The following is a 16,158-nucleotide window of genomic DNA, read 5'->3' as shown; positions in this document are numbered from 1 at the left end:
CATGAAGCCTTTGTGCTAATGAAACAGATAATTAACACCTTTAATGAAGTTTGGTATAGTCACCAGCTTTTGTTGCTAAGAACGCTAGAAGTGCCTTAAAGAAGCATTGAATAATGCTGAGTGACCTCAGATTGAAATCCCATATCACACTTCTCAATGTGAGTAGATGCTTTTTTTTACTCGTATCTTACAAGTGAAAAAGCATCTATGTTTCATATCCACTTTCATGTCAAGAAGTGTCATGCGAGGTTCCAACTTGTGATTACTCCAGGAATACTCATTGGCATTAGATAACTTGTTTGTGAAGTGAGGTTTCGTGTCCAAAAGTTAGGATTATTGTTTGCCTAAAATAACTTCTAGCGACTGGATTCAGTCAAAATAATTTAACTATTTTTATATTAAAATAAAACATTAGTTGACAATTCTAAGCCCCCAAAGTCAAATACTTTCTCTTGAACAAAATATTGTGAGAACCTTAATATTAACAAAATGAATACACATAAAAATTAAGAATTATAAACGTCCAGTTGATGCAATGACCAATTATGTGTATAAAAAACAAAGATTTTTATAATGATCAACTTGCATCAAAGTGATTTTTTCCGTTGACATTGAACTGGTCTTCTTGGTACGTAACCAAACTATTTCAAGCTGCTTTTTTATATTTTCCATAAAAAAAGAATGTTTTGAGATGTCTAGTATTTCTAAGTCAGGTTTGTAGAGGCTAATCAAGAAAGCGACCTTTATTAGATGTAGGCAATTTGTCGAATCAAGTAAATCGTTGTGTTTTGTGTGTATATTATGGGCTTGTCCCTTACAAAACTATGGTAGCATTTGGGAACACGTTTGGAAAGTGCTTCTCATGCTTCTGGTGCTGATGAGGGCATTCTAATAAGGTAAAATAAAAATTGTTTGGTCAAATGTTGGAACACAAGAAGCACCTCAGACTTACTATCCACTTCTGTGGGACTAGTCCTTGGACAAGACCATGTTCTATGGACTGGGCAAAGCTCAGATACGGCTGGTCAATTGTTTAGTGGGATGCCTGGTTATAAAAAATAAAAGATAAAAAATCCCAATAATCCCCATAATAAGTACCAAAAACATTTCTAAACTCTTTTAGTTTCTGATTTTCATTTTTCAATCATCATTGATCACTGTTTGTTGATCTGTTTTACCAAATAATCATTGATCATTTTTTGGGAATAAAAAACTGTAATAGAAATATATAATCATTGATCACTAATTTATTTGACCAAATCATCATTAATCACTTGGATTTAAATTCATGTTTTTGCTAGTTGGTGTATCAAATGGTCATTGATCATTTGGACTTTATTTATTTGTTTATTTATTTTCGTTTAATTTGGATGCTAAGGCTTCTATTCCTCTCTTTTATTCATAGTGATCTTAAGAAGGAAGTTTATCTAAAAAATCCTCCCCACGTAGAAACTGAACCAATATAAATGTAGAAACTTCAAAACTCAATTATTTGGAGCAAGATCTTAGGGCATGGTTTTCTTTTCTTTTTGGTGTCCTTCAACATATTGGATTTTCTCAAACTCCTTATGACGCTTCCATGTTTTCTTGAGTCTGATATAAGGATTTCTAGAAAAAATTTAGTAGGTTGATTGCCTAGTAGTCATTGAAAATGATCGTAGTTCTTTAAGCGTACAAAACATAATATACATCGCATGTTTGCGAAAAAAAGATTTGGGATTGTTAAAATACTTTCTGGGACATAGATACAATACTCATCTGCTTACCTTTCCCAATTTCATTATTCATTGAATCGTGATAATTTGACTTAATCACGTGGCATACTCGATCGACACCCCTGACGTGACATGTTTGAGAATCGTAAATCTGCACTCTTGGGATACGGAATTGTGCTTCCTCATAAATAGTGCAGTTCCATATCTCAAGGAGTGCAGATCTATGGTTCCCGAATATGTCACGTCAAGGGTGTCGATTGAGTATGCCATGTGGGTAAGTCAAATTATCAGAACTCTTATTCATTTGATCTAATTCAATGTGTTTTTGCACTCTTTGAGACATTGGTTCCTACATGTGAAAAATAAGCAGCAAAGAAAACAGAAATCATACACAAGATCAAGAACAAGCACTATTTTCTTTCAATTTTTACAACCAGATCTCTATTTAAAAATGGAGAGTAGAGAAAGCTGATCTATCTCTCCCAAAAATACAAAACCCTTAAGAAAATATTATACAATTGTCTTTTTGGTAATCTTAAAAAATTTGGTCCGGGGGCTCCATCCTTGAGAACGCCATTGCCAGGGGCATGGCTAATAAGGGGCTGATTGGGGGGCAGTTGCCAGTCAGTCCAACTTTGAAGCGGCCAGGTCACGTCAAATTTGGAAGGATCCCTCTTCATTACAAGACATTTTCTATTTATTTCACACTCTTATATTTCTGTCAAAATTTTAAATACCTCTTTTTAAAATGCCACGTGGAATTCAATGGAGAGGTTTCCTTCAAAAGTTTGAAGTGGGCTGCCAATTTCAAAGTTTTTTCCCTTGAACGTAATCAAATTTTTGGGGGTATTTTAGTACCTTCTTATATTTTGAAGTTAACTTTAGATACCTCTGTGTTAACATGACCCCCGTCTACTCTTTCAATTTTACCACCAACATTCAAACTAATGACATCGCCCTTCGACCATTTCTTCTTTTCTATATAGAAAAAAAAAAAGGGACATGAATACCCTCATTTTCATCTTGTAACTAAAAAACTTTAATTTTTTTTTTTCTTAAAGTCAATCATCTTCAAGCACTTCACCTCCATAAAAAATTAATTGTATTCTATTTAACTTCATCTTCGATTGATTGTTAGCCTCAATCCTTTACACAAAATTCTATAATTTTCTATAAAAAGTATCATCATCTTCTACTTCAAAAAACCTATCTTGCTCTTTAGATTTTAATATTAACATGGATTAAACTAAAGGTGGAAAACTAGGATAAAAATTTTACCTAAAACAAATGGGAAATCAAAAGTTTATTTACATTTGTTTATTGGGTAAGACCGAGGTCGAGGGGGCATGCATAGATAGTTTATGTTTTTTAACCAATGATATTACCCCTTGACTCAAGTATTCTCCCATAAACTAATGAGAAATGAGCTTGATGCCCTTCTCTTCAATCTCTAATACAAAGCTCTTAAATTTTTCTCTCGGAGACCATTGATCTTCAAGCTCTTCAACCTTATCATTAATTATAGTTTACTCCCCTCCTCCTCCCCAACAAAATACAATACATTTACACAACACAACACAACACCTGACTCTAAGACTACTCTGTGCCAATATGGGGGACTTTCTACTTGATCCAACCTGGGCGATCTACTTTACTTAATTCATACTTAGCCAGATATCTCGCTGGCATGCAGTTATTGTTGTGAGTCATTTCCTTCAACCACCTCACCAGCCACATTAACTTTTTCTTCAAGCTATGCTCAATTACATCAAAAGAGCTTTGGCAAAGGGACTTCTTAGGGATCTCTATTATCAGTTGTTGGAAGAGTAAGAAATAAAATAAAGTAACCTAACTCCCTTTTCTGGCATTCAAAGTTAATACCTGGCTATAAATTATGTCACTGTAGAGCTAGTTTGGCTAGATCCATTGATCAGGTCTTTGAGATTAAAATTTTCCAAGGTAATTTGACTTTTGTGTGATGATTAAAAATGCTATTCATAATTTCATATATCTTATGTTTAAATACACACACACGCGCGCACATCAAGAATGAATATATGGTTCTAACGTTTGAACAAGAAATTAAGAAAGGCCGATCCCATTCTACTATGATTTTATGGTCAGGTAATATAAACCCAGAGTTTTAAGGGTTTTCCTGCAAAGTTTGAACAAGAAATTAAGAAAGGTCGATCCCATTCAACTACAATCTTCATTACCCCTACGTCCTGAACCAGAACAGAGCTAATCCTACAGTCAACTGCCCTATCTTAATAATTACGAGGAGCCATTCTTATATAGATCAAATCAGAGTAACATAAAAGGAAGAATTAGACCAACTTCTTTTGAAGCAAGACAACTATCACATTCAAACTAATCAATCAATTTTATAGGCCAAACAGCCATACAGTCTAGAATCACAGATACTACAACAAAGAAATACGGATAATACTTGCATCAAGAGGTAATTATGTAATGGGATGGTAGGAGACTAAGTGCCTAATGTTGTCAATGTTCTTCAAAAAGCTCTACTGCTCCCGGATGCTTAAAACCGTCTGATCAGCTCCATTTCTAAAACAAGAAGATCAACTGGGCAAAATCTTAGTTTACATCCCCATCTTGTATGTGGTTCTCAGCCTTAACTTGGCTTCGGATTCACTGTTGATTTCTTTGATTTCTTGCTCGCTTGGATCTTGGAATAGAGACTCTTCGTTCTGACAGAAAGTAACACATCCAACCCAAACCCAAGCATGCACGCAAAAGCCATGATCACGAACACGAGCCTGTAACAATGAGCACCTACACATGTGTTTCCACCTCCTGTTATTTGAGTTGCCTCTGCGTCGTACAACAAACCAGCTAGAAGGCCAGAAAAGAGGAAGGAGCCAAGTGGGAGGTTCAAGATGAGGATATTGTAGATTAGGCCGTAATATTTAAGGCCAAATAGTTCAGAAGCTGTTGGGACCGTGACAGCTAGACGGACCCCGTAACATATCCCGACGACAATTGAACCAATGTATAGAGATCCGGGCAAGGCCATTGCCATGACAATGTATCCAACAGCCATTAGTATCTGTGAAGCTGCATTCCATAGTGGTCTTGGTGTTCCAGCTTTCCTGCAATCAACAAGAGGATCAGATACAGAGAAGCATCAAGTTTTTTTCATATTTAAACAATTCAACTCACTGTTAAAATACCATAAGGAATAAAAAACATATCAACATGGTCATCCCTGATATCTTCAAACATTAAGGTTTAAATTCTCGACCAAGTCAGTCTCCATTCGAAGGGGTTTCAAAAAATTGAATACTGCTCCAATGCATGCTCCACACTGATTCAAACTTCAAACTTCAATATGCATGCTCCACACTGATTAGATGATCTTAATTTATTGACCCTTCAATATTAAATTTACAACTAGTTAATTAGATTAGCTGTTGTCTGTTCCATTCATGTATGTTTCAACTAGTAATTGAATATTGCATAATTCCATCTCCACATCGATGCACATGAACTAACATGTCAATTTTAAACACCAGTAGTGTTTGTAAGTGTCAAACACTGGAAGAATTTGTTAATATCTACTTGCAGGCGCAACCAAGTGGGACTCATCATTTTATGTGTCCATTTCAGACTTTTATGCCAAGATCTTACTCATGCGTCCTTATCCGATGGTTACAATTAGCCACCACATAACCCTTCAACAAAAAATTTAAAGAAACTCCAAAATGCAAAATGCTACATACCATGATACCAACCAACCTCCACCAGTCAATTGGTAAAGTTTGTGCACATCAAGATTTAAAAAAAAATGTTTTTTTTTGTCGGCTTAAAACCACAACTTGGGAGAAAGTTCCTTTATACTCTTTTTTTAAGTCAAGTTGAGGGGAAAATAATAATAATAATAAAGAATGGTAAAATGTGACCCTAACTTCGCATTAATAAAGATGATGGCTTACATTATAAATATTCTCTGAAATGGCTATTGGTATTTGGTGGAAAGAAATCAAGATCATGAGTGATCTACGCCACCTTTCGGTGAAAAAAGAGAAGTCACGACCAAAAGAATGAATGGCTCAGCCCTATTGGTGATCCACCATTCCATGATTAAAACACCAAAAATGGACTGGTCAGTAAGGCCAAACAAGTAGCCCAAGTGACAATCGAATATTCCATGATCTCGAGCCATAACAGATTCCTCTACAGCATATTTTAAAGGAATTGTAACTGTTATGAGACCCACTCTTTGGACATGCTCAAAAGTCATTCAAAAGAGTGGAAGTGGTCCATAAATTTGAGCCTGATTGTATTACTACCTCATACAGTAAAAATATAGCTGTGATGTGATATTGCACTTTAACTTAAACAAAACCCTCTATAATTAGCCTAGTACGAATTCCTTACAATACCAACCATGTGGACTCAGGATATAATTTTTTCTTTTAAAAAAAAAAAAAAAAGAGGGAGTCAAGACTTTAAGCCAACTCCTGGATCCCAATTAGAAAATTATAATTTAACTAATTAAGGATTGAGGAAAAGAGAACGTACTTAAGGAAGTATTCCGATACGGTTCCGGAACCGATACGTCCGAAAAACCCAAAAATACTCGTAAGAGAAACGAAAATGGAGACGTCCACGTATCCAAGAGCTAGACCCATCTGCCCCAAGTTGTTCATCACCGCCAAACCCGTACCCACCCCACACAGAAACGATATGAACAGAATCCAAAAATCCAAAGTCCGAACCAGTTCCAATATCGTATGATCTTCACCAATCAACGGTCTCCGTTTAGTTTCAACACCATTTTCAACCTTAATTGGCTCCACATCCGATTCCTGCTGCGTCTGTGGCACAACTTCTTCAATCAGTAACGGTTCGTGGACCTGATGTTCAACATCCGGGTTGGAATTCGGATCCGACCTGATTAAATTTTGTAAAGCGGAGTGCAACGGGACGATTAATGGTGTAGCCAAAAGGAAGAGAAGTACGGAAACAAAGGCAATTGAGAGTGTACGGCCATGATTTCCTGTGATATCGAAAAGTAACAAATAGACGGCTATAATGAGTGCGATAGCGTTTAAGAAGTGGAAGTACATAGAGTCCTGTTTTTCTTGGGCGGCGGAGATAGTGGTGGTGGGTGGGACTTCGCGGAGGAAAATAATTGCTGTGAGACACACAACAGCGGGGACGATGGAAAGCATGAATAAGAAGTTGGAGGGGCTGTCCGAGAACATAGCACTGCAGAAATCGGTGAAAATGGCGGTACTGAGGCCCACAAATCCCTTGAGGATGCCCGACACGGGGCCTCGATTCTTACTGAAGTTACGCATGCAGGTCACTAGGATTGCTGTGTTCATCCACGTGGTGCTGTTTCCTCCCATGCACAGAAATATACACATCTGCAGAAGCACAGAAGAATTTCTTTGATTTGTTTCTCAACTGTTCGACGAAATGTCTCAAAGAGCATGTAAGTACTGAGTCAGACGAGTTAACTCGTTCAATGCCCTTTTAGATTTTAAACTTTTTTTTTTTTTTAAAGGTAATAATGGAGAGCTGTTATTGGCGCCTCAACTTTTATTTATTACATCTCAATTAAAAATAAATAGAATAAGTAACAGTTGAGGTGCCAATAGAAGCTCATTGTGTTTTATTTTTATTTTTATATAGGTAGATTCCTATGTTTTTTGGGTTTAGGATTTTTATATGAACCACATTATAATTGTAAACAACTACTGAAATTGCTGAAAGGAGTGTTAGAAAATTTTGTAAGGTTAGATTATAATTTGAGAATCTTTTGAAGTGGATGTGAGAAATAATTTAAAAAATTAAGATATAATAAGTAAAATTTGGAGTGCCAATAGCAGCTCGGAGCTCTCTAACAATGGAAAAGTCCACAGCCTTGTCGCCTGGTAGAGTAACTCCAACAGGCTTTCACATGTCATGTTAATTATTATAAAGAATAAATGATAAAATAAGGGTAGGTTCTCAAAATAGAAATAAACACTCGAGTCTCGCGGCTCGTTATTAATAAAAATATAATATAAAATCATAAAAATTATTTTTCTTACTAATTTCAAAACTTATTAAATTAGCAAGACTCTTCAAATCTGATTAAAGGTTGTTGGGCCCACATGGATTATCACATTTTTTTTTTCTTTTTATAGAAAAACTCATATTCTGAAAGAAAGAAAAAAAAACTAAGCTAAGATGTTGAAAATGGATGGCTATGAAATTCTCAAAACTTAAAATTAAAATTTAACGGTGAAAAATAACATTTTCTTTTTATCGTTCTTAAAATTTTAATTTTAATTTTTTTTTTAAAGCATGTGGCATTGGATTGTGTTTTTTATTTTCAAATTTGAGATCACAATTCTTATTAAGATTTGAATCAATTTTCAGGTAAACGAATGATTTGTTGAATCTGTTGGAAAACTTAATAAATTTTAGGCTAGTTAAAATAACATTGGTTAGATTTTGATTAAATGTGCCGTTTATTTCAAAGATGCTCTAAGATCGTTATAAATAAAAGTATAAATAAAAATCCATATATAGATTGGGTTAGATCAACTAATTAAACGGTTCAAATGCTTCAACAGCACAGCAATAAACGTTTCAAATTCGAAAGAATGTTCATCAATAATTCAGTAATAATAAACAGAGTAAAAGATTCTCACGGAAAACCTAATTGCAGATTTCTTGAATCCATGAGTAACAAGAATTAAAAAAAGAAAAAGTAGAGATCAAAAAGTAACTAACAAGATGTGTAACTCGGTGAAATTACGAGTCGGACTCAATCTGAAATGTCGAATGTAGAGTTTGGAAAGAGAAACACATACCTGCCAGTAGGGAAGAGGACGAATTTTCTGGCTAACGACAAGCCATTGAACTCCGTAACCTATAAACCCTTCAACAGATCCAATAAGTAAAATAACAGGAGTTGGAAGACGATCTGAAGCGATTCCAGCGAGAATCCCAAAAGCCTTCCCAACATCTTTAGCGACAGAGAGGTTATTAAGTTGTAACTGAGTCAAAGCCATGAGAGATTTTAGAGCGTCAGAATAGTTCGAGAAGGTGTAATTATTGCCGGAGATGGCCTGAACCCAAACGGCCGTCACAAATCCTAACCATTTTCTGGTCGTAGACGTCGGAGATAAAACAACTCCCATTTCTTTTTGGCGAAGTAACAAACAAACTCTCAACCGCAAAAAGGAAACTGAAGAGAAAACTTAAGATGTTCACTTTAAAGTGAGAAAGATGTTCTGCGTTTATATTGTTTTTTTCTCCCATTTTTTACGACTTTATTAAGTTAAAAAAAAAAAAAAAAAAAGATTTTTGAGAGAAAAATAATAAAATATTTGTTTTTCAACTATAGAAGATTAGATACCGTGTGCTTTTGATAACGACACGTACGGATCATTCTTGGTGTGAGTATTTTGATTTTTATCCGCATAAAAAGTGGTGGTTTCTTGGAGAGCGAACTACGAAGGTGGGAAGGAGAAAAAACGTTGGGAGCATTCCTGGTGTGTGGAATTTTTTAATGGTTTCTTCTTGGAAAGCGAAAATGTGAGGGTGAGACCGAGAAGGGGAAAAAAACCTTGGATGAAAAGGATACAAATCAACGGACGAGAATGGTGGCTCGCTTGTTTTGAAAACACGTGCTTGACTATTGCCGACACGCATAAAGTTGTTTTTATTTATTCAGTATTTTCGCCAACCGTTTAGGGCTGTTAGATCGATCAGATTTGCTCTTAGTTGGAAAGAACTGTGCTATTTTTTAATGGGAAATGTTCTGCAACAAACATTTTGGCATAACATTTTTCAGAACATGGGTTAGAGGTTTTGGAATGGGTTGATTTTTGGTGAGGATGATCTTTACGATGAGGAGATCATCATCACCAAAAATCAGCCTATTCCAAAATTTCTAATCCCATCAAAAATGATTTATAAAAAATGGACGGTCCACGATTTTTCAACTTATAAACTGGGGCTAGAAGTTTTGGAATGGGCTGATTTTTTGTGAGGATGATCTCCTCACCGTAGAGATCATCCTCACCAAAAATCAGCCCATTCCAAAACCTCTATCCAATGTTTTGAAAAATGTTTTGCCAAAATGTTTGTTATTGAGTGGGACCTTTGTTTAATAGGATCTTTTTTGTGACAGATTTATCAAGGAATCTGTCTCGGACTTGTCCTTTGGTAGGTTCTATCGGACGTTTCACTTTAATTTACCCTAATTAAGGAATTTAGCGGATCGAGTCAGAGTCTCATAGGTGATCTGATTTGAAAGTGTGTCCATGGAACGATCTTTGTTAGGACTTAGGATCCAATAGGTAATTTGGGAAGGATGTTCATTACCGATAGTGTTTCCCTATTGTATCGGAGTGGTGACTTTCGATTATATGCCTTAAAAAGCAGTTTGCAAGATACTAATACCCACCTCTATTTATTGCCAAGTATCATGTCAATATGTGTCAAAGACTTTTCTACTTAACTTTGGAAGTCTATGACCAATACCTATATCCCGTCGGTAGAAATTTGTTTGGAGCCAAAGCAACCTTGGTCCCAATTTTTATAAGTCAAAGATTCAAATATTTGAGATTACTATTTGCAACTTGGGCGGGTTGGAGGGTCAACCCAAGTTATAGAATCCTTAACCTGAGATTTAACTTTTAAAATTAAGTCGAGATTGGATTAGCCCAATTTAGATAATTTTTGATGGGTTGAGTAAGTCTAATTTCATTTTGATCAATACAGATATTTTATTTTATATCTTTAAAAAGTAATATAACATTATAAAAAATCACTACTAATTAAATTTGCACACAACATCCCAAGTATCATTTAAATAATATTTAGACGAATCATTGTAAAATATTATACTTAAACATATATAGCAATAGATTTAAATGTAGAAAGAAATCAATAAAAAAGATTTTTTTTCTTAATTTTATAAATATATTTAGGAAAAAAAAATTATTTTTTTAAAATAAATAAAATTATCTATATTTAAATATATGTAGCATCAAGTTCGAATTGAATTGGGTTGCCTGGAGCCTCAACCCAAACTCAATTCGGGTTGAGATTTCCTAACTCATGCTCAACTCATTTTCCATATATCCTAGCCCAAGCTCGCCCATTAATCAAGTTGAGCCTAGGTTGAGTTCGGATTAGCCAACCCAAGTTGCAGTCCTATTTTAGATATGATTTGTGATCCTCAATCACTTGTCGAGGAAGGTCTTGATTAGTTGTGTAGGATATCTAAGAGATTATATGATTTCGCATCTCAAGGAGTCACATGTCACTTATTGTGTGTCATTTCTTACCTAAACAATTATCATCATCGTTCTAAGGAATAATTCTACCCCACCCCTCAAAATTCTTGGAGCTAAGCAACAAGATCTAATCATCTTCTTTGAATTTTAGTGATAGAATGGAATTTTACTAGGCTAACCAAATGAATTCACAATTTAACAATGTCCAGGATTAAATAGTGAAGATTGTGTTTTCAAGAAAGGTTAGGTTTCATCATGTCGATTTCGATTCTCTTCTCTCTCATGAGATCATTTGATTTGGGTCTCCCATCATGTGAGAAGTGTCTTCATCTTGGTTGATATGATTAGGAATTTCACCATTCAAATATTCAATGTCTATGATATTACACCGATATGTTTTGATGTTTAACTTGTTATCAAGTATTTTCTTGATGGGCCATCTCTCCTCGATAGGCACTCTACCTATTTTCTTGCAAGTGTGATTCCCTTATTAGAGATTGTCCATGGTATGTTGCTAAGAGCAACTCCAACGCATGACCTATCCCACTACCCATCCCTTCTCAACTATCATTCACGAAGTTTTTTAAATACACATGTGAGATACACATGAAATACGTACAAAATCATCATTAGGACCATCATACCTGCAGACCATTCATAACTCAAAAAAAAAAAAAAAAAAAAGGATTGTTCTTTACCTTGATGATTTTGGTGTCTACCTATTTATTGATTAGCTAGTTTCCCTTATCCTTTAGGTTACCTTTTGTACAAGGATTCTTCAAATATTTTCATAATTTCAGCATTTTTCTTGATTACAGAATCACCAAATTTATTTATGATGATTTTCGTTTTTATCCCAAAAAAAAAAAATTATTTTTTATTTTTATTTCTTGATGCACCTTCTTGCAATTAAAATTCGAAAATTCCTGAAAAAAATCATCTGTCCCACTAAATTACAAAATTCAAACAAGTAACAAAATGTTAAAAATACAGAACTTCTTAAAAATAATTAATACATGAGAGATGTTATCTTTGAATAGTATTTATATTTTATCGAATATACTCTCTTATAATTGTGATTTTTGATTGATAAAATCAACAAAATGTAAAACGATAGCCCATTTACACCTCCATCACTGGGGACCATGATGTGAACAAAACGTTTAAAAGCATAAACACTCGTCACATGGGAGAGAGAAATAATGAGTCATGTACACAACAATTTTTTTTCGTTCTCTTCTACTTTGTTTTTATTTTTATATCATCAGAAAGGACCACGAGCTCAAAAATTATATTAGTAATGTTTAAGCACAAAGCACGAGGACAGAGGCAGACCATCCCATTATTAATTTGACAACAACTTTTCTAGCCACATTTGCCTGCAACATTGGTTGAGAGAGAGAGACTGGTGTATTTTCTCCTATTTAACAATTGTGAAGTGCGTTTACAAGCCAATCGTCTTGTCTTATCTCGAGGTGAACAGCTTGATCATTACAAATAATTCTTGTGTGATTTAGATGCACACCTATAGGCTTTGGTGAATATTTGAGGTAGACTTATATTTTTAATTGACCATGTACATATCCTTAATGATGGTGGACTTATATATGAGAGATTAATAAAATTACTTAAATACCCATCATCCTTGGAACAAAATTGCTTGTCTAAGAGATTATGGTACATATTTTTTACAGCTCTTCTTTTAAGATTTTGTATTTTCTCAACTACAAATCTCAAGGATAAGATAAGATTTAGAAGAAATTGAATGAAACAGATTTTGGGTTCAAATATCAGGATTACTGGAAGGACTTTGAAAATAAGGTTGAAGATGACTAATTGAATAGAAGGCTGAGTGAGTTAAAAATTTTGGCATATGCCGATCAAGAAATTTTTAGGGAATGGATTTTTGAGTGGATGATTAAAGTCTTTCGACATGATATTTTAAACAATGGAATTTAAGTATTATTCTATTAGGTTGTGTTTAATTACACACTTTTCTGCGTTTGAATTACTTTTTCATTGAAAACATATGGATTTCCATCTCACTCTCTCTCCTCTTCTTTCTTTCCATTTCTTTACCTCTCCCTCTTCTTGTCCTCTACTATTTATTTTTTTTCTGTATTTTTTAGGTGCAATAAAAAAAATGAATTATGATGAATGCATGTGGGTTTTTATACGTGCGCTGGCGTAACAAAAGGCACAAAACCATAGATCTTTGTTCTGTATATCTGAAGAAAAAGATTTATGATTTTGTGTCCTTGTCACGTCGATCGCGTATAAAAAAATCACTGCACTATAAAAATAAATAAAAAATGGAATCCCATTTCTGATGTTCCATTTTTCCACCTAAAATTTCTTAGGACATTGTAATGTGGTACAGTTTGGTGCGGGTACAATGAAAGGCTTCAAACATATTAAATTAATAAATTAAGTCTTATCCTCACCCACCCTTCTCAGCTTGCACTTCGATTCAACGTTGTGGACTGTGATGGGGTTTTGGTCCTTAAAACTCATTGTCGGCAGTGGGCACGGCTTATACCCTACCATGCTCCAAAACAAATAGGCGTTCTTTCAGGTCCTTGTCTGATATGTCTTTGTTCTTATCTTATCCTCTCCCCCTCAACATCTAATGACGGATCGGTAATTTCTATGCATTTGTATTGATGCCGAAATTAGGCTATAAGTTTTCTGTTAATTGAAATTTCATTTAAAAACAAATGAATGCTTGATAGAACCATTTTTAGAGTTTTACCACCTTTTTCGTTTCATTTAATGCTGGTATCCTTCCTCATTCTCATCTTGTTTCTTAATTTTTTGAATCTCGACAACAATTCATTGATTTATAGCAAAAGGCACATACACGATCTCTATGTTCCACAACTTAACATAGACCACTCATAATCATATAATGGTCATTGGCTCCATGGAAGGATACCTCTCTCCCGATATAGAAAGATTTTTCACTTGGAGCACCATCTTTAATTAGACACAATCAGTATCAATCCCTAGGTGTATTATTTTAAGAGTTGTGATAATATGACTCGTCAAGTGGCATACTCATATGACTCAATGACGTTACAAGTTTAGGTATAATAGATATATACATCTCGTGATACACGATTGCACTTCCCCATTAAAAAAAGTGTGTCACAGAGAATCATGTATCTCGAGATGTACTGATCTATATTTCTCTAATTTGTCCTTGTCATGGAGTCATTTGATTATGTCACCTGATAAATTATATTATCAGGACTCTTATTTTAATTACAATCGTAATGCACTCCCATTTGTTGTTCACCAGTTGTAGTCTACCTATTAATTCCAAATGAATCAATCAGAATCAGATTCTTAGCCAGATGATGGTGATCTCAACCCAAAACGATGTAACCTGCCTCAATTTCAATTTGGGCAAGTTGCAATATTTATTAAGACAATGAAATAGATTTGATAATAGTCCTGCATTGATAATGACGGAGATTAAGCATAGTGGATGTAGCTGTCAACCTGATGTGCGTAAATTACCCATTTAAACCAAAAAAAAAACTGTTTAGGGGCATTGAATTTATCTTCAGTTCTATTCACTTTGGTAAGCCTCATGGGGTATATCGATCGATAATTGGCCTGATCCAGCTTCCACTCTGTCTCATCTGATTTAATAATAATCTATTATTTATAATTCATAATCAAATTGTTAAGTTGAAGTTGGATATTATGAAATAAAAATATACAAAAAGAGTTGTGCTGGATTGACTGTGCAATGCACTGCATTTAACACTTTGCTGAGGTGGAGCCATGGTCACAGCGTTTAAAATGACAAGGAAAAACTCCAGAAAAAACATCGAAAATAGAAAAAAAAAAAAAAAACATAAACAAAAACAAAAGAACAAAACAACGATGAATCATAAAAGATAAAAATATATATATATTAACAATGTATATATCCAATAATACATAAGTCATTTATTCTATGTTTCCAATATAACATGTTCTCAAACATAATTATACATGCTGAGATGCCAAAAGAAAAAAATTTACTCATGAACATATCTTTTGTTTAAAATAATATATTATCAAAAAAATGAAAAATCAAACGTCAAGATATTATCATTCGATACTTCTACATTTATGAATCATCAAATTCTCAAAAAAAATTGTTTAGCTTAGCTTACATTTTATTGGTTGTTGAAAAAATGTGAAAAAATTAATTTAAAATGAAAGACATGCAATTTTTACAAAAAGTGACTTTTTTTTATTGTTTTAATCGTCAGAGGTGCCAGGCATGTTTTAAAAAAAAAAAAATTCAAAAAAATATCATGTATTATTATTATGGGTGGAGGTGCACACAGAATCATATATGTTTTTCACCCTTATGACGAAAAGCATCTATAGTTCTGCAATGAATTGCGTAGTCACCCCAGTATTTTCCTTACAAAAACAGTATATACATAAAGAGTCACGTTCCGCTGTCCCGTTCCTAAAGTAAAATAAGGTGTCTACGTGGCATGTGTTTATTGCAAAACAAAACACATTGCGGCTGTTTGACTTGTAAAAAAAATGGCTTTGTTAGAAGTCTAATGTGTCTTATACACCTATCATAACATGTCACATAGACACCATTCTTATGCTATAGGAATGGGATACTCTTGTGGATCTTGACTTATAAATAGATCATGCAAAGCGGGTGAAGGTAACAATTGTGACGCCATGTGATGATTCTCTTTTTTATTTAAAGATTTATCTTGTCAGACCTAATTGTTGCATTTTTATTATAAAAAATCTTTGAAATTCTGACAACTCCAAGGAAATCTTACTTTATGAAGTTGTTAGCCACTAAACCTTACTTTACCAAGTTTGTTATTTAATTACCCAATAAGCCTTGGAGTGAGATCCACATCATAAAATTCAAATGTATACTTTTAATTTACTATTTAAGATACATTGGAGTGGATTCTAATCTCATCAATTTGTGTCATCAAAAAATATGATCTTATGCCACAGGATTATCAAGGATAATATTCGATGAACTTTGAATTTTTATTTTATTTTATCTTTTTAAAATTAATTTTCATCATTAAATTTGGGAGCTTGGTAGTCATAACACCTACGACCAAGGTTTTTTTTTTTGAGAAAAATATATTTTGAATATGAGTTTCTCCATGACATCTAGAGGGCTA

General features: G+C 34.1%; 1 protein-coding gene across 1 annotated transcript; it reads right to left on the bottom strand.

The window, feature by feature from the left end:
• Positions 1-4,052: 4,052 nt before the first annotated feature.
• On the bottom strand, positions 4,053-8,994 carry LOC147408746 (protein NUCLEAR FUSION DEFECTIVE 4-like). The gene is made up of 3 exons (XM_086421443.1): positions 8,549-8,994; positions 6,261-7,111; positions 4,053-4,828 (listed from the first exon to the last, which is right to left on the bottom strand). The coding sequence occupies exons 1-3, from the start codon at positions 8,876-8,878 to the stop codon at positions 4,351-4,353; spliced, it is 1,659 nt and encodes a 552-aa protein (XP_086277569.1). The 5' UTR covers positions 8,879-8,994; the 3' UTR covers positions 4,053-4,350.
• Positions 8,995-16,158: the final 7,164 nt, after the last annotated feature.

The sequence above is a fragment of the Akebia trifoliata genome, chromosome 2 (genome assembly GCF_017979445.1).
Source record: "Akebia trifoliata isolate Shusen 1 chromosome 2, ASM1797944v1, whole genome shotgun sequence".
Taxonomy (NCBI): Eukaryota; Viridiplantae; Streptophyta; class Magnoliopsida; order Ranunculales; family Lardizabalaceae; genus Akebia; species Akebia trifoliata.
The sequence above is the reverse complement of the archived record's forward strand: the minus strand, read 5'-3'. Positions and strand labels throughout refer to the sequence as shown.

Excerpts from the sequence above, each read along its gene's own strand:
- LOC147408746 (XM_086421443.1), bottom strand. The coding sequence starts at position 8,878 with ATGGGAGTTGTTTTATCTCCGACGTCTACGACCAGAAAATGGTTAGGA. Across the intron at positions 7,112-8,548 it reads GTCCTCTTCCCTACTGGCAG|ATGTGTATATTTCTGTGCAT; the intron begins GTATGTGTTTCT and ends GTGCTTCTGCAG. Across the intron at positions 4,829-6,260 it reads GTATCGGAATACTTCCTTAA|GAAAGCTGGAACACCAAGAC; the intron begins GTACGTTCTCTT and ends TGTTGATTGCAG.